This window comes from Mus pahari, chromosome 9 (assembly GCF_900095145.1).
Source record: "Mus pahari chromosome 9, PAHARI_EIJ_v1.1, whole genome shotgun sequence".
NCBI classification, from domain to species: domain Eukaryota; kingdom Metazoa; phylum Chordata; class Mammalia; order Rodentia; family Muridae; genus Mus; species Mus pahari.
Window position 1 is genome coordinate 70,025,406 of NC_034598.1, and position 25,047 is coordinate 70,050,452.

General features: G+C 40.4%; 2 protein-coding genes across 4 annotated transcripts in view; one reads left to right on the plus strand and one right to left on the minus strand.

Moving 5' to 3' along the window:
* Window positions 1-5,243: 5,243 nt before the first annotated feature.
* Ccdc59 (coiled-coil domain containing 59) lies at window positions 5,244-11,715 on the minus strand. The gene is made up of 4 exons (XM_021205118.2): window positions 11,280-11,715; window positions 9,932-10,238; window positions 7,114-7,213; window positions 5,244-5,639 (listed from the first exon to the last, which is right to left on the minus strand). Exons 1-4 carry the CDS (start codon window positions 11,515-11,517, stop codon window positions 5,478-5,480), a joined length of 807 nt encoding a protein of 268 aa, XP_021060777.1. The 5' UTR covers window positions 11,518-11,715; the 3' UTR covers window positions 5,244-5,477.
* The window catches only part of Mettl25 (methyltransferase like 25), a 65,286-nt gene continuing 51,869 nt past the window's right edge, over window positions 11,631-25,047 (plus strand). For all 3 annotated transcript variants that reach the window (XM_021205117.2, XM_029542638.1, XM_029542639.1), the window contains exons 1-3: window positions 11,631-11,902; window positions 20,900-21,064; window positions 24,294-24,400. In XM_021205117.2, coding sequence (XP_021060776.1) covers window positions 11,650-11,902; window positions 20,900-21,064; window positions 24,294-24,400 — 525 coding nt within the window. In that variant the 5' untranslated portion in view covers window positions 11,631-11,649. The remainder of the gene's footprint in view (window positions 11,903-20,899; window positions 21,065-24,293; window positions 24,401-25,047) is intronic.

Below are 25,047 nucleotides of genomic sequence, written 5' to 3' on the forward strand. Positions count from 1 at the left end.
ATAGGGAACTTTCGGGATAGCATTTGTAATGTAAATAAAGAAAATAATAATAATAATAATAATAAAAAGAAGGTCCACTCCAAAAGCAGACATGATGCTCAGGATATAGTGGGGGTGTTACTGAACTTCTTAGAAAGCATTATGTTTTTCCAATTTGACTTTATAGGTTCCTTTGCCATCTCAGCAAGAAGATATTATTACAGTATCTAATCATTTCACATCTGTCGACGTTTCTAAAATATTAAAAATCCTTCTATCATATGACGCAACCATGTGGTACCTTCAAGTTTACCAAAAGAAAATTAGTGCACTGACCCATACAAGACTTAGACACACATGTTTAAAAAAATAACTTTAGTTGTTATGGCCAAACACTGAGAGTAGCTCATGTAACAATCAATAACTGATCAAGTAGACCTATCCAATAAAATATTCCTATTTCAGTAGAAACAAACTACTGAAGTAACGCATCTGAATTGACAAGTATTTGTGCTGACTAGAAAAAACAGGAAAAATATAGCATAGTATAGAACCCTTGCTGTTGTTGTTATTACTACTATAATTATAATTTTGAAAACGCAGGCTGGATTGTAAGAAAAACTCATCAGGTACTGCCTTGAATCAGTGTGGGCCCTGGGAGGACCGATTACAGAGACCCAGGAAGAAGATTTTGAAGCTGATGCTGATTGCTAGGAGACCGTAGAGAGACTTCATGTGCAGATAGATGGCAGACTCACTGAGTTTTCCATTTACATATTTAATGACATGCCTTAATGAAGCTGGCAGGCCTGTGAATGACTTAATGGTGGTGGTCTTTTTTTTTTTTTTTTTTTGATTTTCCAAGGCAGGGTTTCTCTGTATAGCCCTGGCTGTCCTGGAAATCACTCTGTAGACCAGGCTGGCCTCAAACTCAGAAATTCACCTGCCTCTGCTTCCCAAGTGCTGGGATTAAAGGTGTGTGCCACCATGCCCGGCCAATGGTGGTGTTCTTAATAAAAGTTATCCAAATAAAGCAGAAATCCAGGGGACAAGAAACAAAATTATTTCTGCTTTCTATTTCAGTATGTTATTCCTAGTCAAGCTCTGGGAATAAAGTGGAATCTTCATATGAAATCATCATCTAGGTTAACATTCAAATAAAAAAAAAAATACCCCTAGATTCTGACTTTCATACTGTTAAAAGTTTTTAAAAAAAAAAAAAAAATTGACGTTCTCCCCAGTTTCCTGTTTCACACACATGGCACACAGCCAAGAGTGTGCCTGATCCTTGGTTAGAGCTTTCAGCAGGTGTAGCCTCGTTTTCTATTTTGAGAATGAACATGAGTCATTGAGCCCTTCAAAAGCTCAATCGATTCAACACCAATTCTAGAGTGTCTCTTGATTTTTCAAAAGGCCCCAGCAAATTAATAAAACACCCAAGATCACCACACTTGTCTCATGCCCTCATTTAAAAGGCAGCTATTCTGTACACTGATTTCACTCGTACAACCCAGTGGCTTCTAAGGACAAATATCAGAACCTCTGAAGTAGAAAGTCATGGATCTAGAGAAATGGGCAAGATAGCTTTCGGCTCTTACCAGCATGGTACTCACATCAGCTGTACACTTAAAACTAAACTGGGAGGCCTCTGCAAATGAGGAGTTAAATTTATCATCCCCGTGCCTTCCGCAGGGCAGACTGATTCTCTCCTCTGAGCCAGCGTATATTTGAGATACTGGAACCACCTTAAAAAGCAAAGCATCTGCAATGGTGCTACTCCAAACCACTGGGCTCCTCTGCTTTTTTCTTTCCCACTTACAATGGTCAAACTCTTACAATGTACAATGCAATTCAACTACTGGTGCAAACAGGCTAGGCCTTGAACGTCTCTGGAGCTCTGCACTGCACACAGGCATCTTCTGTCTTGGAGGTATAAAAGCAGCAAACACTGATTAATCAATAATGTCTAGCGTACCCAATTATCATCTTCTGTCATCGAGTCTATGTTGTAAATAAGATTGGTATCTAGTTTTGGAAGCCACTGATGAGCGCCTGCTAATCGCACATGCATTTTAAATACAGGTCAAGGTCAAGGTCAAGCCACAGCAGTCCGTATCCTAGGCTCCTGTTGTTATCTTGCTTGATATTAGCACACTTAGGAGAGCTTGCCAAGTCTTACCTTGGCTGCCATCTGCTGTGGCCATCCGGGACACCAGGTTTCATGAGTCACAGTCTCAAGCATAATGCCAGACAGGATTATTTGCTTTTACGTTTGGCAAGAACAAGGGAGGAGACTGTGCCTTAGTTGAAGGCTGTATCCAACACCTTTATGTCACATCTCACTTCTTGTCTGAGGCCTGCACTCCATCTCTGTAGAATACTTTTCTGGTAGACAAGGATGCTCTGAATTCAGGCCAAACTCTCATCATAATACGTTTAAGGATGAATGTAGAAAGATGGGTGTGGTGGCACATGCCTTTAATGTCAGCACTGGAAGGGCAGAGGCAGGCAGATCTCTGTGAGTTTAATGCCACCCTGGTCCACAGTTCCAGGACAGTCAAAGCTGTTTCAAAAGGTGGGTGAGGATGATGACAGAACAAGTAGGAGAAGGAAAAAGACAGGAAGAAGAGGACGACGAAGAAGGAAGAGGAAGAGGCAGGACAAAAGGAAGCAATTAAAAGCCTACTGCACTTCTACAAATTAAAACTATGGCATAACTTCCTCTATGTATGGTAAATTCAAAGCCTGAACTCAGTCTCTGGTCATCTAAAGCTTCATGTCCATAGCTATCCTTTTACATTTTTCTCTTGGTAACTTGGACGAATGTGGCTTAGATTTTAGATGTTTTGTTTTGTAGCATTGGGGCTTTAGCCCAGGACGTTGACAATCGGAAGAAGCAATCTTCCTCTAAGCTGTAACCTCAACCTACAGAACAAGCTCTCAGACGCTGCACTGCTCAGAACGCTGGCCCTTTTCCTTGTTCTGTGTCTATCCTCATTTTTATCCTTTCTCAATAGAATTTGTTGTTGTACTTTATGACAGTGGTGAACGCTGATATGTGCCTATATTGCTACTGGCTCCTAAGGATATGGAAGATCAAGTCCAGGAGTTGAGGCCAGCTTAGGCAAAATAGTGTAAAAACCCATCTCAAAAGATGTCCCAGTCAGTGAAATGACTCCAGTGCTGTCCAAGCAGGTAGGGCTAAGCTGGGATTCTCCAGCACCTGCTTAAAGGCTCAAATGCTGTTCCTGTAACCCCAGTGCTGGGGAGGCAGGGACAGGAAGACCCCGGGTTAGTGAGAAACTACCTCAGTCAGTTTCTGTGTGATTGAATACCTCAACTGTTGGTGTCCACACCCATGTATACTTGTACATATAAACATATATAACATAGATACAAGTAGGGTGTCTTGGGATAGGGAGATTATACATACTCTAAACCAGCCTGTCTGTTCTCAGTTACAATACTGTCCCAAGGCAGAAGTCAGCCAATAAGGAGACAATGATATTTCCTCTGTATAGGAGGGACAATCAGAAATAGAGAGGAGGGTCGGGCAGTGGTGGCACATGCCTTTAATCCCAGCACTTGGGAGGCAGAGGCAGGCAAGGCCAACCTGGTCTACAGAGTGAGTTCCAGGACAGCCAGGACTATACAGAGCAACCCTGTCTCGGAAAAACAAAACAAAAACAGAGGAAATATTATCTCCGCTCCTAGTTAATTATTCTTATATACTTCACTACATTCAAACCCTTTTCTCTCATTTCCCTTCTGCTGTCTCTACCTTTTACAACCTTGAAGACTTTTCTTAAACATTTAACCCTACAATTAACCCTACAATTATTTTTCTTTCCATACATGGCCCAGGCTATTATAACTAATGTGTCTGGCGTTGGATTGTCTCAGCCTCCACACCCAGCTTCCCTGTTTTCTTTCCATTCAATCTCTTCCATGAGGCTTTGGTAAGAGTGGCATAAGAATCAACAGCCATTACTGAGTCCATCACTGCTATTCAAACCTCAGGGTGCAGCTTTTCCATGAACTGTGTGTGTGTGTGTGTGTGTGTGTGTGTGTGTTATTGTTTTGTTTTTCAAGACAGGGTTTCTCTGTGTAGCCCTGGCTGTCCTGCAACTCATTCTGTAGACTGGGCTGGCCTTGAACTCAGAAATCCACCTGCCTCTGCCTCCCAAGTGCTGGGATTAAAGGTGTGTGCCACCACTGCCTGGTTGTGTGCGTGTTTGTGTGTTTTTACCACACTCAAGCCTCAACTTTTTGTTTTGAACCTAATGCTAATTGCTGTCCTAAAACATCTTTGGATATAAACAAAGTAAAACAAAAACGAGCAAACAAGACTAAAACAACAAAAAGCCCTCAACTAGTAGACCTCTCCTTAACAAAGTAGTAAAAGGTACTTAATCCTTTTTTTCACTTAAATCTTAAAAGGACCAGTTGTTTTAGCCTGAAGAATCTATAACAGAGGTGAATAAAGGAGTCTGATGAAATCGCTGTGCATGCTTCCTTCATCAGATTGTGGCTTTCTTGGCTGTTCAGGTGCAATAGCGTATCACATACTTCTAAGCATTATGTTTCTATGCAGAGAGCAAGTTTTGTATTTCCTCAGTATGTTACTGAACTTTTTAAACACAGGATGAAGGCTGAAACATGCAAAGCTTGCACACAATTTTACAACCATTCTTATGTAGTCTTTTTGCTTACAATGCAAAGGCATTCCTGTTCTGTTGCAACTGAAGGCAGGAAGGTTCTCTATTTTATGGTGACAATCCTCTTCAAAGTGTAGCGTCCTTCTGAAGGATCTGGAAAGCTTGATTCTTATGAAAATGCTTTTATTACACTCCATAAATAAAATTTCTTTATTAGGTCTACATTATGGAAATACAAACTCTTTTAGTGTACTTTCAGGTAGCCTAGAAAACCCGCTTTCCTGTATTATATACTAAAAATTAATAAATAAAAACTCCAAAGGAGTCACTCCTTTCCTTAATTAAAATGAATGTAAACACTAAATGATCTATCAGGGCTGGTGGTGTGGGTCTGAAATCCCAGTCCTCCTGGCGGAGGCAAGAAGAGCACAGGTTTCTGAGCAGATACATAAGGTGCATAGAAACCCTATCTCAAAACGCCCGGGGGTGACAATGTAGTTTAGTGTTAGTACAGCTGCCAGGCCAGTGTGAGGACCTAAGTTTAATTTCTAGTAACCAACGGAAACATGTTCACATCATTGAAAATATCTCACTGTGGCCTCAGGTCTATTTCAAAGCAGTTTATTTCATATAAATTCCACTGAAGTTTTTAAAGATCTTCAGGATAAAGTCTTTTTTTTTTTTTGGCATGGAGAATATAATATATATAGAAAATTTTCTTTCACAAAAACAAAAAATAATTTAACAATCCACTTGATGCCAACAAATTGAGTTCACCATTAGGAGGTTCCCATCCACATCCAAAAGGATGCAACAGTCCTTAGAGACAAAGCATCTGCGTTAACTGTTTTCTTGTATTTTCTGCAGAAGATACTCCATCTGTAAATTCAGGTTAGGTTGGCCCTTTTTAGTCTTTTTGCTCAGTATTTTGAAAGCTTCCATTTTTTTCTTTTTGTAGAGCCTTTGAGCCTCTTCTCTCTCTTGCTTTCTCATTTCAAATTCCTGTGATCATAAACACACATGATGTTCATTAGTCATAAACAGAAAATACAGGTCAGAAATTATTCTGAAATTGCTGTCACTCTGCAAGCCTTGATAATCTGTCTCTTATATTGTGTAAGAGGAGAACTGGCGTAGCTGACCTCTATGCTTTAATACCATAATGATATAAAGAACAGAGTCAGGGCAGCACTTTATGCACTTGTATGTAAGTAAAAGAGAAACCAAGTGTTTAATAATTTCACTGAGAAGTCAAAGACTTAACAATTCCATTGTTTCAATCCACTAATGAATTAGCCCTCTAAATTTTTATTGAAAAAAAAAATGGGCTAGAGTTAACTGTTAATATCCTGGTAACAGTAAAAGTTCATTTCCAGTAAACTGTACTTGTATTTTGTTGTTGTTTTTGTTAACTAATTCACAGATTTAACCTAGAAAATGCTGACTACCTACTTACTATAGAAGTGGAAAACATTCTGCAAGACAACACATCTCACCATTTAGAGACTATGATGCTCATTTCACTTGCTATGATAAAAATTCAAGTCTAAATATAGAGCACTATAACTCAAAATGATAATAGTTCTGAAGATCCAGCATTAACAAGCACTCTAACATTCTTACTAGCTTCAATGTAACAGCTGAAAAGATGCTGTACTGTACTAAGTGTGCTCTTCATCTGTGGTCCAGGGAGCCTCAAAATGCTATACTAGACAAACATCAGACGTACCCTGACTCGAACTACAAGTAATTAATTAATTAGCAAGGAATCTTACATGCACCTTGTGAAACTATAGCACATACGAAGTTTACTTTGTTGGCCTTACTTCCAAGGACTAAGCCCAGTGATAAAGAAGTGCCTTGCTGGGGACCACTCCAGCAGAGCTTGGCTTTATAAACAGATTCTCAAGTGCTCATGATGCTGCATCACGTTACTTAACATCAGTTAACCACACATTTATTTTAAACATACACAGGGATAAGAAGCTGGATGTGGTGGAGCACGTGTTTAATCCCAGCACTGACAAGGTAGAGGCAGGTGGATCTCTGAGTCAGGCCAGCCAGAGCCACAAATGACACCCTGCCTTAAGAAAGTCTGAAAATTATTCATTAATTTTCTTAAATTAAAAAAAAAAAAAATCAGTATTTTAATTAGGTCTCAAGAACTCAAATTTACAGCACATAAAATTATTTCAAGGAACTCGCTAAAGAATCCAGTTACTAGGCCATAGTTTGAGAAACATTATCACAGCTGCTGCTATTATTAACTGACCAGCAACATTTTTTTGCTTGTTTTTTTTTTTTTAAATCTTACCATTGACCTAGTAAGACTTTGAATGTTGTACAATTGCACAAGTCTACTGAGTAAAGCATAAAGTAAGTACAGACAACACTATGTAGCAATACTAAGAAGCACAGCTTGTACGCATGGTAAAGAGAGAGAAACAAGGCTACATAATCCCTAAGTAGGACTTACGAATTTCTTAGCAGCACGCTTCGCTTGTATTCGTTCATACTCTTCTTGTGCCTTCTGGTTTGAAGTTTTCTTTTTCTTCTTCTTTGGAAAAGTCACAGAACTGCAAGGTAGATTAAGATAGGTAAGTTAAACCATTCAAAATGATTTAGCCAAAATTATGCTACTGTGTCCGATCCAGTATATACAAAACCTTCACTAACACAAATTGAAGGAAGCATGGAAAGAATACCAATACCAACTACAGCAACAACAAAAGCAAAATGCCCAAATAAGACATCAGAGCCAGTGTAGTCATGATTACAGATTAAAGCATGGTAAATGGAATTTTTGGGGAGAAATATTTAACAAGTGTGGTAAGGATGGATAGTAAACTATTAATAGCAGACAGAAAGTCAAGTACTGGATACCACAGATGTTGAGGTATAAACTTCAATCTGACTGCTTTTGTCACGTGTCTGCCATTCCTCCCAGACACAGTCTTCATTTGCCATGCTCTATCTACACTGAAGCACCCTAAGCTCTTGGAAAGGGAAGTCGCTAGTGTGTTACTTGTTACCTGACTTGGTAGCAACCTTCCTTTCCAGTGTCACTCATGTCATAACTATAATCTATTTCAGCAGCTTCCTAATTAAAAAAATAAATGCATGTCTTCCATTATCAAAGTAAATGTCTGCATGAAGGAAGAATAAACTAATCATGACTTTCCACCCCTCGACTCTGTGACACATGATTTCTGCTCCTCCATTCCAAACTGTCCTTACCAAGATAGTTCTGATCCCCCAGCCCCCAACATCTAATAGGCATTTTGCTTCCTTCTACTATTTACTTCTGAAAACAGTGTGAGAGAGTGTCATTCTTCACTTCAACCTCTCATGCACGTGAATGCTCCTATAGGTTTGGGCATAGTGTATGACATGTTTGCAGAGGGACTGCTCACCACATTTGAGGCAAGGGCTCTCCACAAACAAGGGGGCTGGCCAATGAGCTCCAAGGATCAACCTGTCTCATCTACTATTTCCTGACAGAAGAATCTACCAAAAACAAAATACCACCCACCCTCATATCTTCCTTTATCCCTACTATATACTTTCTTCTTATTTGCAACACAAATAATGCTCAATTTTATTTGTTTTTAAATTGAGAATTATATATGTCCCTACAAGTATTATTGGTCAAACCTACCCACCATTTCTTCTTCTCCAATTCCTTCCCCATCCTTTACTTCTCTGCACTTTTCCCTCATAGCTTTCTGTGCATCTTTTGTACTTTTATTAAACTGAGTCGGCTTCCTGATGCCAGCATGTGCACGTGCATGGGTGTGGAGCCACCTAGTGGGGCATGGATTGTCTCTAGGGCATATCTGATGTGGCAGACTCCCCCTCCCCAGCCATCAATTGCCAAACTCTCCTAAGCTATATATGGGGCTTTGTAACTCTCTCCCCAGTCCATGATGGGATTTTGCCTGGTTTGATCCTGCATATGACTTGTGCATGCAATCCTTGCCCTAGCTTTGAAAGACAACATTTTGGTTTTAAAAAAAAAAGTTAAGATCTGAAGTCATGAGCCCGGCATGGTGGTGCATGCCTTTAATCCCAGCACTCGGGAGGCAGAGGCAGGCGGATTTCTGAGTTGGAGGCCAGCCTGGTCTACAGAGTGAGTTCTAGGACAGCCAGGGCTATACAGAGAAACCCTGTCTCAGGGAAAGAAAAAAAAAGATCTGAAGTGATGCCTTGCTGTTCACATGTTAAGGCAGTTTTGCTTGAATTGTATGTAGTAAAAGTCTTATAAACTAACTCTAATAAAATCAAGGGATAAGCAGGGTTTTGTTTTAAGGTAAACTGGTGTAAGCTGGTCTGAAACTCACCATCTACCTCAGCTTAGCCTCTAACTATTCGGTCCTCCTGTGTTAAGCCTCCTCAGTGCAGGGATTATCAGGGGTAAGCCAGCACTCTCCAGGAAGAAGTCCATGTGTTAAATAATTTTGTTGTTTTATAGGATGGCATCTTACTATGTACTCCAAGCTAGCTTTGAATGAACAGCAATCTTCCTTCTGAGAAGATTACAGGCATATAAAATCATCCCTTGCTTGGTTTTCATTAACTGCAACCTATTTCCTGGACCCTTTGCCGAAAACGCAAATTAAAATACAGATAACAGCAGTTAGCAATCATAAAGTTACCAAATACCAAGCATGTTTTAGAATACTTGATATAAATGAACATGATAAAATGTCATGAAATGTAATGCTTTAGGAACATCACTGACTGAGATGATGATCCAGGTTGAGGCTATGAAAGATGGTGTCCACCACAGCTCTCTGGTCATTTTATACTATCCTTCCCTTCATAGTGGACACTGGTATAGCAACATGGAAAATCTGGCCAATGGCTACACACCTGCATTGTTTTTTTAGTATCTGGTTATGTTGCCCATGCTGTCCTGGAACTCGGAATTATCTGGATTCAGGTTTCTAAATGTTAGGCTTCCAGATCTACAACATCAAACATAGTCCTCCACCCCCAAATTAAGAGGACACATGAATACTGGGCTTAATTATGGTCCAATTATATTCCATGTTCTTGAGAGGCTGTAATTCAAAACTCAGATCTCTTAAATCTCATTTCATATTTTCGCCATCTCTGCTCAACTAACCTACTTCAGTCATTTAACACTACGAGGGGAGACTCCATGAAATACTGTTACATGACTTGAAAAAAGTGCTAAGAAAAATTCTACGTCTTACACAAGTTTCTCTGTGTCTTCAATAAAACATTATTTACACTTGAAGTGGAGAATTTCGGAAGAAGAAAGTGCATACTTTACTGTACTCAGCTCTTCTGGCTGAGGCTGGTGAACTCCCGGCTGTCCTTCACATGAAGTCCGCTCAGTGCTGCCCTCCTCTTCAGGCAAAGGCTGGTCAACCTGCTCTTCTGACACATCCAGGCCAGCCTTTCTTTGCTGTTTTCTGAGTCTTTCCTCTTCTGCTAGATAGAGGTGTTTCAGATGCTCTGGGTAATGATCTGTGAACTGGGACTCCTGGGACGCTGCTGCCTCCTTCACCTTCCACAGCAGTTTCTTGTAATTTTGCTGGATCTTCAGCTTTCTCCGAAATGCAAAACCTTGTCCTACCATGGAAGGATTGCAGTCACAATTACTTTACCAGAAAATGAAAAATAAAGATGTTTTTTCTCTTTTACATTATATTCAAATGATGGAATTACTTGGCTTTGCTTTAAAGATTAGGTTAGGCAACCAATTAAGGATACACTGATGGAGCAAGCTGGCCCTTTACCTAAATAATTACACTTTCTTTTTGTTGTTTTTTATTTGTTTGTTTGTTTTTGTTTTTTTTCGAGACAAGGTTTCCTCTGTACAGCCTTGGCTGTCCTGGAACTCACTTTGTAGACCAGGCTGGCCTCAAACTCAGAAATCCGCCTCCCGAGTCCTGGGATTATGCACCACCACGCCCGGCCTACACTTTCTTTAATCCGCATAAAAATCTCATTTGGTTCTTCAGTAAACACTTAATGAATAAAGTACTGTAGTCTAGTATTTTCCCCTTGGAGAAACTTATTTATCACTTATTTTCCAATACATGACACAAAACAACAAATGGGGGGGGCTACTGTACAACTTTCTCAACACCTGTCGGTTATTATTAGATCGACCAAAAACCACTTAACTATCTGACATGCGATGAGAGGCCTTCAAAGGCAAGACATCGAATCTAAGGAAGGCAGCAGTAGGAGACTGGAAGGCTACTGTGGGTGTTTTCTGGTTATCCAAGCTTTGGGGCAGTGTATTTTGAACCCGATCTTCCCCTTTTCTCTGCTGTCCTAGAGACGCCTGGACGCTACTTACTACGTCTCAGTACTTAGACGCTACTTAGTACGTCTCAGTACTTAGTACTCAGTACACGTACGTCTGGATGCTACTTAGCCAGGCGCACCTCTGGACGCTCCGAGTCTTCGCTCAGACCTGAGATCTGCGTGAAATCACTGAGGCTGACCGGTGGCACCGTCCGGCTCTCTCACCCCAAGGCCTGAGAAGCTCTCGGGTTAGGCGAGCTTGGGAACGTCTTCCCCGAGCTCAAGCCGGGGACCCATCCCTCTCCCTCGGCTTCGGCGGGCCCGAGCGCTCCTCCGCGGCTGTCCCTCCTTACGTACCCTCGCGCACGCTCCCCCGGAAGGCTTGCTGGGGGTTCGGCCGCCAGGTCCTGCGCTTCCCATTCCGGTTTCCGGATCTGACCTGAGGGGTCCGCTCCCCACGCGCCGCCAACCCTCCGGCCCGCCACCTCGGAGACGGCCGCCCGGGCGCCATCTTGCTCCACGGGGGTGGGGGGGGGCGGTTCCTGGGACGCCACTGGACGCCGACGTCAGACGTCACCAGGCGGAAGCAATCCATCGCCCAACCCGGCGCGTGCTCGGAGCTCGACTGCCGCAGCCTGGGCCGCTGCCGGCGGGGAGAGCGAGAGAGAGAGAGAGGGGCGGCGCGCGGCCATGTTGGCGCCACCTGCAGCCCCGGAGGGCGAGCGTCATGGCGGCGGCCTGCCCTCTGCCCGGGACCCCGGATCTGCCGGCGCTGCGCGCCAAGTTACAGGGCTTGCTGAGCTTCCTCAGGGGCGCCCTGGCCATTTCCAGCGCGCACACGGTGGACTTCTACACCGAGTCGGTGTGGCAGGCGCTGGTCGACCTCCCCCCTGAGAGCGTGCTGGCGGCGCTGAGGAAGGCGACGACGGAGGCCGAGGCGGGCGACTCGCTTCCCCTCGGGGAGGCAGAGGCGGGATCAGGTGAACGGCGGGACGGGCTGGGCGGCGGCGGCGGCCGTCCGTGCGCCCCCTGGTGGAACTCGGCGGAAATGGCAGGGACTTGAAGGATGCTGTTACCTAGGAGATGAATTGGAGGGAGGTGAATCGCGAGGGTGGGCGGGGCCGGGCCGGGTCGCCTTCTGGGTTCGAGCCTGGGTGTTGGTAGAGTTCCACAATTTAAAGTAGAGCCCAGAGAAGAGGCGTTCCCTCACTTAATGATTCAGCAGTTTACTGTTGAAAACATCCAAAGGCTGTGTGACGATCAATACAAAGTAGAAGTGGACTTGGGAGACCAATAAGAGCCTGTTTCTGATCGGTACAAGGAAGAGTGTATGGTGGATTAGGATGGTGATAGTGAAAGTTTGAGTGCTCCCTAGTTCATTTGAAAAGACGCCTTTAGTCCCAGCACTTGAGAGGCAGAGGCAGGTGGATTTCTGAGTTCTAGGCCAGCCTGGTCTACAGAGTGAGTTCCAGGACAGCCAGGGCTACACAGAGAAACCCTGTCTCGGAAAAAAAAAAACAAAAAAACAAAAAACAAAAACAAGAAAGAAAGAAAAAAAGAAAACTGTATTTTCAATATCAGTTATGCACGCTGGTGTTTTTCTAGGTCCTGGAGTTTCATACCCGCAAGAAACTTAGATTCTACCAAGTTTCTGCTTCTGGAAATAGACAAAGGAACAATAGCAGCTACTGGAATTGCTTGTGCTTTCATTCCAGGAGTTCCAGATGTTGTCAATGTTAGTGAACTTATTTTATCACTTAAGCAGCCTGTAAATGCAAAGTGCCCCGGGGGCGGAGGTAGGGAGCATGGAGGGTGTTATAATGGTAGAACTTAAGAAACATTGGTTCTTTGCAATCGTTCTTGGTTGTTGGAAAGTTAGACATCCTTTCAGTTTGCCCTCATAGTATTCTGTATTGATAACTTGGTGCATACACTTGTAGAAAGCAGGAACCATGTTTGCCTTAACAACAGATGGATTCCAATGCGTTGGAAACTATTTGGCATACATTAAGTACTCTATAAAATATTTGTTGAAAAGTTGACTCTTGTTGGCTTTCAGAGAGAAAGAGAGAGAAGAAAATACAAGAAAACAACTTTAAAGTACAGAGCAAGACTTTAACTTTGTCTCTACCTGATGGGATATCACCTTACATATACTAATGGCTCGACCTTACATATACTAATGGCTCGACCTTACATATACTAATGGCTCGACCTTACATATACTAATGGCTCGATTCAACAGGGTGTGCTGTGTGTCCTGCAGTTTGCTTTGGCTAGGTGCATGAGCATTTTTTTTTCTTGTTTCCTCTGTGTGTGTGTGTGTGTGCGTGTGTTTACACACACACACCTACCTGTCCTCATGTGGAAGGCCAGAGGTCAGCTTCCAGGATTATTTCTCAGGAGCTCTGCACCTTGTCTTTTGAGACAGGGGCTCAACAATTGTAAGCTTTAGCACCTGATGAGTTCTGCCCCCCCCCTCCCCAATACTAGACTTACAAGTCCTTGCCGCCATGCCTGGCTTTTAATGTGGATACACAGGCCCCAAGGCTCATAAGGCAAGCATTTTACCTTCCAGGATCTATTTCCTCTTAATCTTTATATTGCAAATTGGATTATTTAATTTCCGATTTGTGACTTTGCAGCTTGGATTAATTTTCCAGGGATGAGGGCTTTAGTGGGAGATTAGACTCTCCGTTTGGCATCACCTGACTGCACAGGGTGGCCTTTTTATGCCCACGCTCAAGTCTGTTGACTTGTTTAGCAAGCAATTACCCAGTTAGGTTTGCATGGGAATCATTACTTAATAGTACTAATGTCATCCATCGTTCCGTAGTTTTTTTTTTGTTTTGTTTTGTTTTGTTTTTGCTTGTCTCTTCCCATAAGCGGTAGTGTTAAGAATATTTTGTCCATTACTTTAGAACAATGCCTGATTATCGTAAATGTTTAATAGCTACTGGCCAAACGTAAAGTGTAACGAGAAGTTAGTAATACCACTTCTTTGCTTCCTTATGCTAAGAATGAATACTACTATTTGTGTTGATGTGTGAGAGTGTGTGTGTGTGTGTGTGTGTATATGTGTGTGTGTGTGTGTGTGTGTGTGTGTGTGTGTAAAAGTCTGAGTACCAATTTAGAGACTAGATTGGATTATTGACCTTTGAAATGTCTCTGGATGTGGTAACTTTTTGAGTATGAAACTCCCAATTTCATGAATTCCCAGCTGTTTTACGAGCTAATTTATTGGAAGCATTCCTTTAGATTTTGTCATCTAGTTCTGTGAAGAGATAGCATGGTGCAGTGCAGGCAGACATGGCTGGAGAAGGAACTGAGGGCCTACATCTTTTTTATTTATTTTTTCAAGATGTATTTATTTTCTTTATGTGATTACACTGTAGCTGTCTTCAGATATACCAGAAGAGGGCTTGGATCACATACAGATGCTGGTGAGCCACCATGTGGGGACTGGGAATTGAATTCAGTACTTGTGGAAGAGCTCTTAACTGAGCCATCTCTCCAGCACCAGCACTGAGGGCCTACATCTTGATCCTCAGGCTGCGTGAAGAGACTCCACCACTAGGCCTGGCTTGAGCTGCTGAGACCTCAGAGTACACCCACTAGTGACACAACCTCCTCCAACCAAATCCCAACTACCTCAACAAAGTCAGTGCCACTCCCTGTGGGCAAGCATTCAAAGACATTATCTATGGCGCCTTTCCTGTTCAATCTACCACAAGCTCTTTCTAAACTTGTGAGGAGGAAATTCAGCAGTGGAAGAAGTTAAACAAATTTTACATCCCAGTAGGGGAGATCACAAACCTCAGCAATTGCATAAAACGATGCAAAATTAAGCATTCCTTCTAACTAGAATTTTGTTCTCATTTCTCTCATTTACAACAGTTTAAGAGTTAAATTATTATAGTTTTCCCAGATGAATACAAGGAAGTCCTATGTGTTAAGCATGCCCAGAGGATACGTTTGGTGTATATGCACATGGATGTGATCTGATGTGTATGTACATACATGTGATACATGTGTGTGTGATGTGGTGTATATGTATGTATATGTGATGTGTTGTATATATGTACATGTATATGATGTGTTGTATATGTACATGTATTGATGTGATATATATGTACATGTATGTGATATGTGTATGCATGTATATGCAATGTGTTGTATATATATGTGTATGTGATGTGTTATATATGTACATGTATTAATGTGATATATATGTACATGTATCTGATGTGATATATATGTATGTGTATATGATATGACACAATATGAGATACAGCTTTGTTTTCATAAATCTAGTTTGTGTGTCTCAAATAAATTGTCAACATTTTAAATCTTTTTAAAAAGGACATTTTTTTAAAGGACATTTTTTTAAAGGACATTTTTATTATTTTGAAAATTTTGTACATGTATATAACATGCTTTAATCATATTCACCCATCATTACCTTGCTTTGTTCCCTCCCTCTCCTGCTTAACTTCTTACTTTCTTCTTCCTAATTAGCTTTCTTCCTACTTTAATGTCTTTGTGTGTGCACGTGCATGCATTCATACCTTCGCGTGCATCCCACTGAGTTGAATTAGAGTTGCTTGTATGAGTATGCATGTAGCGTTATTTACTGGAGCATGAAAAACTTGCCAGGCTGTACCCTTGGGGAAAATGTGTCATCTGCCTACAACCATCACCTGCCATTTTTTTTTTACTCTTAGAGCATAAAACATGTATGTATCTTGGTTGTTACACTGCTCTCCAGCTATTCTCTCAAATTCTATACAATAAAATTCTTACTGTTTGCCCCATAGTCAAGCTGTATCTCACTAAAAACACCTTTTTTCTACATGTTGGTGTGTTTGTATGGTGTGCATCCATGTGAATATGTATGTTCTTGTAAGGGACGCACATGCATGTGGGTGTACATGTGCGTTAAGACCTGATACTGTTGTCCAGTGTCTTCCTTGATTGCTCTCCACACCCATCATATGGTAGTCAGGATCTCGTGTTTGTCTGGCTCGTGCACTTTTCCAAGGATTCCCTGCTTCTCTTTCCCACAAGCTGGAATTATAGGGAGTGGGCTAGGTAGTTTTGTCAGCCCGATAGAAACTGGAATTATTTGGGAAGAGAAAAACCTTAATTGAGAAAGCCCTCTCATCAATCAGACTGGCCTGCAGACAAGTCTGCAGGAGGTTTTCTTTATTCAAGAGTTTCGTGGGAGGGCCCAGCCCCTGTGGGCAGTGCTACCCTTGGGGAGAAGGTGTTCCTTGGTTGTATAAAAAAGCAAGCTGATAGAGCCAGGAAGAGAAAGCCAGGAAGTTGTATTCCTCCGTGGCTTCAGTTCCCACCTCCAGGGATTTGACTGATGGAGTTCTTGCCTTGATTTCCCTTAGTGTTGGACTGACTGGGGCATGTAAGGCACATAAACCCTTTCTTCCTCAAGCACGGTTTTTTCCCAACACATTAGAAAGTCCCCTAGGATAGGGTGGCTCCTGTATTCATCTGTCTTTCTCAGGAGGGTAGTGGATCCTGACTGTGGTCCTGGTGATTATGTGGCAAGCATTTTACCCCTGACCTTTCTCCCCGCCCCTGTTCTTTATCTATAGTTTGCCATGGGCTTTGAGGGTCTTCGTGCCATTTTAGTGTCCATGTCTACAACTTTACAGTAGTATGCACCCCTGAATTACTTTGCTTTTTATCTATTTTTTTATTTAGCAAATGCATTTCTAAATTTGTTGCATTGTATAGTTTATTTCTGAAAAAATTAAGCTATGTAAAGAAATTTTAAGTTCAATTATTATTTTTAATTCTAGTTTTATACTTAATTTCATTTTCAAACATAATGTAGTTCATTGTGAGATGCTTTAAGAATGATTGTATTTATGCATTCATTATGGTGTTAATATTGGTATGGCAAGGATCTGCATGTTAGTCCTTAGTATGTACTGTTTCATACAAAAGCATGGTTTGCATGTTTAAATAGTATATTTTTCATTTTCTGTGCAACTGTAAATTAAGCTAGAGTTGTTTAGACAAAAAAAAAAAAGAATAAATCCTAGGACATAATTGGATCATATAATTGATTCATACTAAAAGCAACAGTATGTATTATATTTGTTCTCTTTGTGAATTCTAGTATGATCGATATTTGCAAAGGTTGTAGAATTTAACACAACCCATTTTCAAAGTTTAGTAAGGCAAACTTAACTTTTGACTATTAAACAATTAACAATTAAATCTTACAGTCAACTATTGAAGAAGCCAAAAACCTTAAAACTTTTATTAAATTTTCATGGGATAAAAGTTTTCTTTTTTAGGAAAAGCACACTCAACTCATCCACCACGGGGGGGGGGGGGAATTGTGATTTTTATCCAAAAGGACACTACCTTGAGGCTTTTATGACAGTACTAGAACTAAGGGGGGTTGACCCATAGCAGGGATGGGGAAGGATTTTCAAATGAAAGACAATTTTTCATCAGGCTAGGTGGCTAGCTAGACATGAATGGAAGGCACACAGAATGTGAAAGATAAAAAGATTTTTTTAACAATTTTTATTAGGTATTTTCTTCATTTACAATTCAAACGCTATCCTGAAAGATCCTTATACCCTACCCCGAACCTGCTCCTCAACCCACCCACTCTTTAACAGTAAATGAAATGCTATTGATCAACACAGGAAGTTGGAAAAGAGAAAGATATGTCAGGAATAAGAATATTTATAGAAATAAATACAAAATATTTTTATATCATTGTGAAGATAATTATCAGGAAGATACTCTTGTCAGCATCTTCCTGAAATTCTGGTTCATTGGCTGCGTGAGTAATGATTTCCCCAGTCCGTATAGCGCAGCAGTTATGTCTGTAACTAGTACATATTTGTATCTTATACTGTGTTCTGTGATCTAAGTCACTCTTGTCTCACACTAACATTGTCAGCATTCAGGCTGAAACGAGCTTTTATGCTTCCCTAACAGGCTCAGTGCTGCTATTGAAGTCCTCGTAGTGGCCTCAGTGATTACAACCACTACGGAGTCTTAGGAGAGTTCCGTAGTTGATGATGCTACAATAGTAAGTGCATTGAAATATACCATCGTTCATGCATGCATGCATCCATCCATCATCCATTCATTCATGCTGTGTGCAAAATACTTTTGCTTTACAACTGAACATGAAACCGTAGTCATTCTTTGTTTCTAATAGATACCACAAAAAATCTTACACAAGTATTTTACTGTCCTTTCAGAGACATTAATCATCTCATATGTCCAAATTACATTTTAATTTCTGGAACCAAGATCATTTCTAATGGAGAAGGAAATATTAAGAAGAGTAAAGAAAGTGGCTACAAAAATAAGCAAGTGTGTAATATCTTAATATACTGCTATAGGCTGATCTCGACCTGAGAAGTTGCCAGACTGTGATAGTGAGGCCCTTTAGAATGCCCGCTGTTACTTTGCCTGGTGCGGCAGGCTAAGGAGCATGGGGATTAGGAACAGAGTGTGAAGTCAGACTGCCATGGGGTATTTGCCCTGACTGACGGTGTGTGCACATTTGAGTCAGTTACCATCTTGTCAAGCCTTAGATTTTTCCACTACAATTGACATACGAGCAACAATTAACTTCCTCAGATGACAGATAAGATGTTTAACCGTGCCTTCAGCACATCTTAGCAATGGGGCAGTGCCTTGTTGTGAGATCTGATGGAGCTCGTCTTCCTCAGAGTCTTACGGGACACTCACGTATGATAACAGGTAAGTAGTTTTGAAATCTTTCTTAATTACGAATATGCATTCATTGATTTTATTTCTAGTTTTAAAGCTTTGTGCATTTTTCCTCAAAGGTTCTTCTGGTCTGTGTGTTTGATTTTTGGTTTCCTGTCTACATGCGTATCTGGTAGAAATAGTAAAAACACGTTGGAGGTATCTTGATATCTTGTTTTGACAACGGCCTCTCTCCTGCCTCTTTTTCCATCTTACTTACTAAGTTGTTATTGTCTTTAAACCTTACTTTTATTTATTGTTGTGTGTGTGGTGTATGCATGATTTGTTAGTGTGGATGCCTACGCAGCATACCTTAGTGAGTGTGTGGAGGTCAGAGAACAGTGCAGGAATCAGTTCTGACCTTCCACCACATGGGACCTGACGATAGCCTTCAGTTGTCGGAATGTGCACAGGCGCCTTTACCCACTGAGCCCGCTCATTGTCTCTCAGCTAATCTGTTTCACATCCTTACTGCCTTGTAGCCTCTCTCTTCGAGAGAGACTGGTGGGATAGAGATAATGGTTGCATAAAGTAAACAATTGAAGCTGACACTGAAGTAAGACCAGGAACCTCCAGTAGAGGGCACTGTAAGCAAACCAGTCAAGCAGTGGAGTGTGCAGGTGTAGCAAGCAGGCAGCGATTTTAACACTGCATCCTTCCCTGTGGGGAGGAATATTTGCACCCAACAAAGAAGTAGCTAAAGCTCCACTACACTGCAGCTTCTCTGCTCCTAGCTGCCAATCACAAACTGATTATAAAGACACCCAGTTAGCAAGACACATGCGGGACCACAGAAGAAAGGAACGATCATTCTTTCTCGTTCTCCATGACTCTCTAAAAGCAGCAAACTGAGTCTGTCAAAAGAAGAAAAGAAAATTACCTCAGCTGTACTTCTATGATCAAAATAATTTTTAATCGTGGAACTCTGGAATGAGTAAACTGTGTTTTAACTCTAAAGATATAAACTAATACTGACTCAGTATATATATATATATATATATATATATATATATATATATATATATATATATATATAAATTAACTTGTTAAAAACACTTTAACTTAGACATCCAGTATCCCAAATTTGGTGTGTCTGGAATTAAAAGCAAACTAATAGCATTTAGTTCAAGTCAAATTGGAATCTTTTCAAGAATTTTCAGTAGGATAGCTAAGTTGATTCAAACATTGACTTTTCCAACAGAAACATCACATTTCTTTCTGTTGGCAACCTTGCCCAATAACTGACGATTATAACGACCCCTCTGCTCACTGCCATTTAATATTTGTATTCTATCACACTTTAAGAAACTGGTCCCCTGGACCCTGCTGATGTTGAGACTGCTCTAAAACCTGAAAGTCTCACTTAATAGTTGACCAAGTTTCTCCCCCGGCATCATATCTAAATATTTTGATGTAGCTTTTATTACTTTTGGCTGCATCAGTAAATTCAGCTTGTAAAATGTCCCAAAATCTATATTAAATAAATTCACCACAGTAACTTTGTGGTTTTATTTTCTATTTAGTTGATTCAAAGTTGAAGTCGCACATCTCTGCTATTTTTTTAATAATAAATATAGCACACATTATAACACCAAATTAAGAGATACTAGTTTTACAAAGAAAGCATGTATATTCAGAAACATATAGTTTTTATTTAGAATTTGAAGCTATCATGTACATTATTTTCAAGTTTTGTCATAGAGCAACAGTTTCCTTTGTGTTTCCATAGACTTTAGTGGACAAGATTCATGGCATATGTATTATGGTGTTCGTTTGGTTTGGGTAGAATACTTTTTAAATGAATTAGACTGTTTTATTCACTAAGGATTTATGAACTGCTATGTATAAATTAGAATGAAAAGATAAAAAAACTTTAGAAACAAATTAATGTCCCTTGACAATAGCATATGCACAATTGTAGGAACGATAGACAGCTCTTAAGTTAAACATATGACTCTTTAGACTTAAGACTTCTGCTGTTGTTGCTCCTGGAAAGCCCAAAGACCAAATTTTAATTTGATCTTTAAAGACATGATTGGAGAAAATGCTAAAAACCAGGTTTTGTGGGGGCAAATGCAAACAAACTGTTGAAAATGTTGCAGAGATTGAAAGTTAAAACTTTGTAAGTTGCTATAAAATTCCAGTTGTTCATTTGCTATTTTAAAGATATCAAACATAACTGTTGCTAATCTCTTATGTCCTTATTTTAGGGTTCACTGATCTCCCCAGAATTTTTTGTGAAACTTCTCAGAAGCTGTTGAGTGTGGAAGCCTTTGCTCTAACTGCAAAACACTATTCTGTGCAAAACTTGGGACTGTGTACTCCTATTGAGCAGTTGCTTACAGCTCTCCAAGTAAATAAAAAACAGAGAATTGGTATGTGTAATTGTGATGTATACATACGCTTTTTAGGTCCTTAGACACAGTATGTGGCTTATTAATGTATGTCCATTATAGTCTTAGTTTATTTGTTGTTGGATATTATCAGCCCTGATAAGTTAGCTCATACTGAAAAGAACAGATTCCCTTATCCCACATTAAGAACACTTACAAATCTCTATGCTCTTTCTTATATTAGCCTCTCAGTGTCTTTACCACAGTTAGTTTCAGAATCTCAAACACATATGTTGTACTACTAAAAATGTTAAAATACTTGCATTCATTTTTATTTCAGTGAAATAATGGTTTCTCTATGGCTGGTTCTTAGGGAAGAATATGAAGAATGTGGAGGGTGGTTGCTGGGGAAATGTATCAGAAAATGGGGATTGTCCAAATTAAAACTCAAGTGGCCAGATAGAGTAAAGCTCATGTCCATAGTTATGTAAAAATCAGAAGAACCGCTGGACATGGTGGCGCATGCCTTTAATCCCAGCACTCAGGAGGCAGAGGCAGGTGGATTTCTGAGTTTGAGGCCAGCCTAGTCTACAAAGTGAGTTCCAGGACAGCCAGGGCTATACTGAGAAACCCTGTCTCAAAAAACAAACAAACAAACAAACAAAATCAGAAGAACCCCAGTTAAAAGGTGGCTGTGGTCTTAAAAGCTGGTTGCATTCCATGCTGAGGAACCAACTTTAGTAGTAGAGACAATGGGTTAAATCCTAATTACATCAGTGATAAAACTATGTGACCTTTATTGTTTCCTAAGGTCTTTCTTGTCTGCTGTCTCATTTGACTCTCATTAGTTCACCAACTTTTTTAGAAAGCTATAAACTTAGAGGAACATTGCTTGAATTCTGCCGTGAGTCCTGATACTATGACCTAGATTTGCCATGCTAACACCCTGCCTGCTCGCTGTTAGGACACCACACACATACTTCTCTAAAATCTCAGTCCTTTGACCATCAGCTACAGATAACGTATTCCCTGCAAGTATTTTTGCACGTGTCCATAAGAACCCAATACCTTCCTGCTTACCCTGTAGCATGTTGGTTTATTCAGGACTTTAGCTGTGCGTTAGTAATACTATCTAATAAGCAGGCTGTACTTAAATTTGTCCTAGTGTTGCAGAAATTACTTACAGCTTCTTTTTTTAAAACGATTTTGTCTCTTAGATTTTTTATTTTATGTATCTGAATGTTTTGCTTACATACACGTCTATGTGCAAGTGTTTGCCTGGTGTACACAAGAGACCAGATTAGGGCATCTGAACTAGTTTTGAGCAGTTGTGAGCTGCCATGCCAGGCAATCACCCAGCGGCCTCTGCAAAACTAGCAACCCCTCCTGCTGTAGCTCCAAGTCATCTCTCCAGCCTGCTTTTTCCTTCGTGGAGGAATCAGTCTGGGCTCATTCATGACACTTAGATGTAATGTTTAAATTCCTTCCACTGAAAATTTTACCTCAGTCTTTTTTCTCCTTGTTTATCCTGATGCTGGTAACTTGACACATGCAAGAAAGTTTGTTTGATTATTTCCCCATGATTAATCAGCTTTACAGATTTAGCGGGGATGCTAATTAACTTGTTTTTTCGTGCACCTCGCTAAGAGGCATATGTAATTTTGTCCTATCACCAGTGATTAGTATTTGCTGATAAAAGCGGATCCACAGAAGCCCTTCAGTGTAAAGGCAGCTTATCTTCTCCTTCTGATACAAGCTGTGCATTATTATTGTTGGTCTTCCTTTTTCTCTGAGTATTTTAATATAATTATTTTCACATGGTCATGTTTCACTGGAACAAATTACAAAGCTTTGGGAAGTCATAGCTCGGGGGTAAGGGTGTTCTGGCTGGAACTGACCTCATCAGCAACATTCCCACTGGCGTTGTATGCAAAGCTTAAGTACTTTATCCCAGAGGTTTCCAAACTGGCCACAACTGAGTGAATTCCTCAGTGAGGATCATCTGCCTCGCCTTCCCCCTGCCTTCTAAAGTTTCAGTACTATGTGTTGGGTACCAAAGTGAGCGAGAATAGCAATGTTGTGATCCCCAGGGTCTAAATGGATGATGTCTTATACCAGTGAAAGAAAGCTGGCATCATAGTGTAGAGACAAGCTAGTGACTGCATATAGAGGGAATATACTCCCCATTCTGGAGTGTGTCAGTTTATTTGTTTTCTAGGCTGCCATTGTACCAAAACCATTTGCTCCTGGAAGCATCTTACTAGTAAGGTTTACATTTTCCTATTGAAGAAATAAGAGATTCAGCCTGTAAGCAGGCATGTTGCATGTGAGCACTGCCACACCATAATAGATTGATTTCTACCAAACCTCAATTTGAACTTGCCTCCATCCAATTCCCACATGTCTGATGCTGTTGCTGACTGCCTTGTTATATGTGCTTTATATTCTAGAACATACAAAGTATACTCTAAAGTGCTGTGTTGTTGAATGTTCCACAATACTTTATACTATATAGGAGAAAATAGCCACATATGGCTATTAAGCACTTCAAAGATGACTAGTATAGCTTAAAAGTTTAATTTGCATTTTGGCTTTGGTAGCTTTTGTTGTTGTTGTTGTTGTTGTTTTGTTTGTTTGTTTGGTTGCTTGGTTTTTCTAGACAGGGTTTCTCTGTATAGCCCTGGCTGTCCTGGAATTCACTTTGTAGACCAGGCTGGCCTCGAACTCAGAAATCTGCCTGCCTCTGCCTCCCAAGTGCTGGGATTAAAGGCGTGCGCCACCACCGCCCGGCTGGCTTTGGTAGTTTTATGTGTGAGTTTAAATAGTCTTATGCTTGGTAGACACTGGGTTGGACAGTGCAGACAGGAAAATGGCTGCTCCTTTGCCTGCTCTTGTGTTTGGCAGTATTTTTCTTATTGGTGTATAGGGGTTGGTTTTATTTTTATATATGTGTATTAGAATATCTTTTTCAGTTTGTTGCTTGCTTATCTTTTTACTCTGTTAAAGCTGTTCTTTGATGACAAGTTTTTTTGTTTGGTTGGTTGGTTTTGGATAGTTCAATTTTTTTCACTTAGAGTTATATCAAGGAATGATTTTAGTAATCTGTGGATTTTTATTAGTTCAATTTAAGTCATAACTGTTAAAATAATGCATTTACACAGATATCACAATGGAATTTATGCCATTTTAATGTTTAAAAAGCTGTGAATTTCAGGTGACAACTAAAATTCTCTTTTACAGCAGTATTCTAATTTTCCGTATGTTTGTTCAGATGAAAATGTGAAGGCAATTGAGTTTATGAATACAAAAAAATCTCATGAGGTTCAGGCAATGTCAGAGCTAATCTGCAGTATTGCTGATTACTGTGGCTTAAAGCAGGTAAGAATATTTCCGTCCAAGTTTTCCCCACCTTTGGTATCACCCAGGTTTCCTCTCCTACTTTTACCTGTTAGTGGACTGTTCCCCACCCCATCCTCCTCTTCTCAACTTTCCTTTCTGTGTTAATTTCACTTACCAAAGAGATTACACACAGTACTTAAATCTTCATTGAAAGATCTGTCATGAGCCACACCAAGCTAGAATAAGACAAAGGCTGGTCTCTAATTTATACTGGAATTTTTGAGAGATAGGCTATGATTCCAGTGAAAGAATGGACTTGCTAGTAAGGCGAGAGAGCAAGCAGGCAAAGAGAAAAAGCTTTCTTCTTCCATGTCCTTATGGAGGCTTCAGGCAGAAGGCATGGATCAGGTTAGAGGTGGAACTTCCACTTTAAAAGATCCCAGTAAAAATTGTGCCTTCACATTTCAAAGGTCTGTATTAGAAGTGGATCTTCTCACTTCTGATTAACCAAAAAGCCCTCACAGGTGTGCCCCTCCATTTTTGATTTTTAATCCCAGATAATGGCAAGTTGACAGCCAAGAATGGCCATCACAAGTACTGTAGTGAAAATGTTGGATAAAAATGATCAGTAATTTATTTTTAATAGAAATCAAAACATTAGCAAATATAGCATATAAGGGATATAT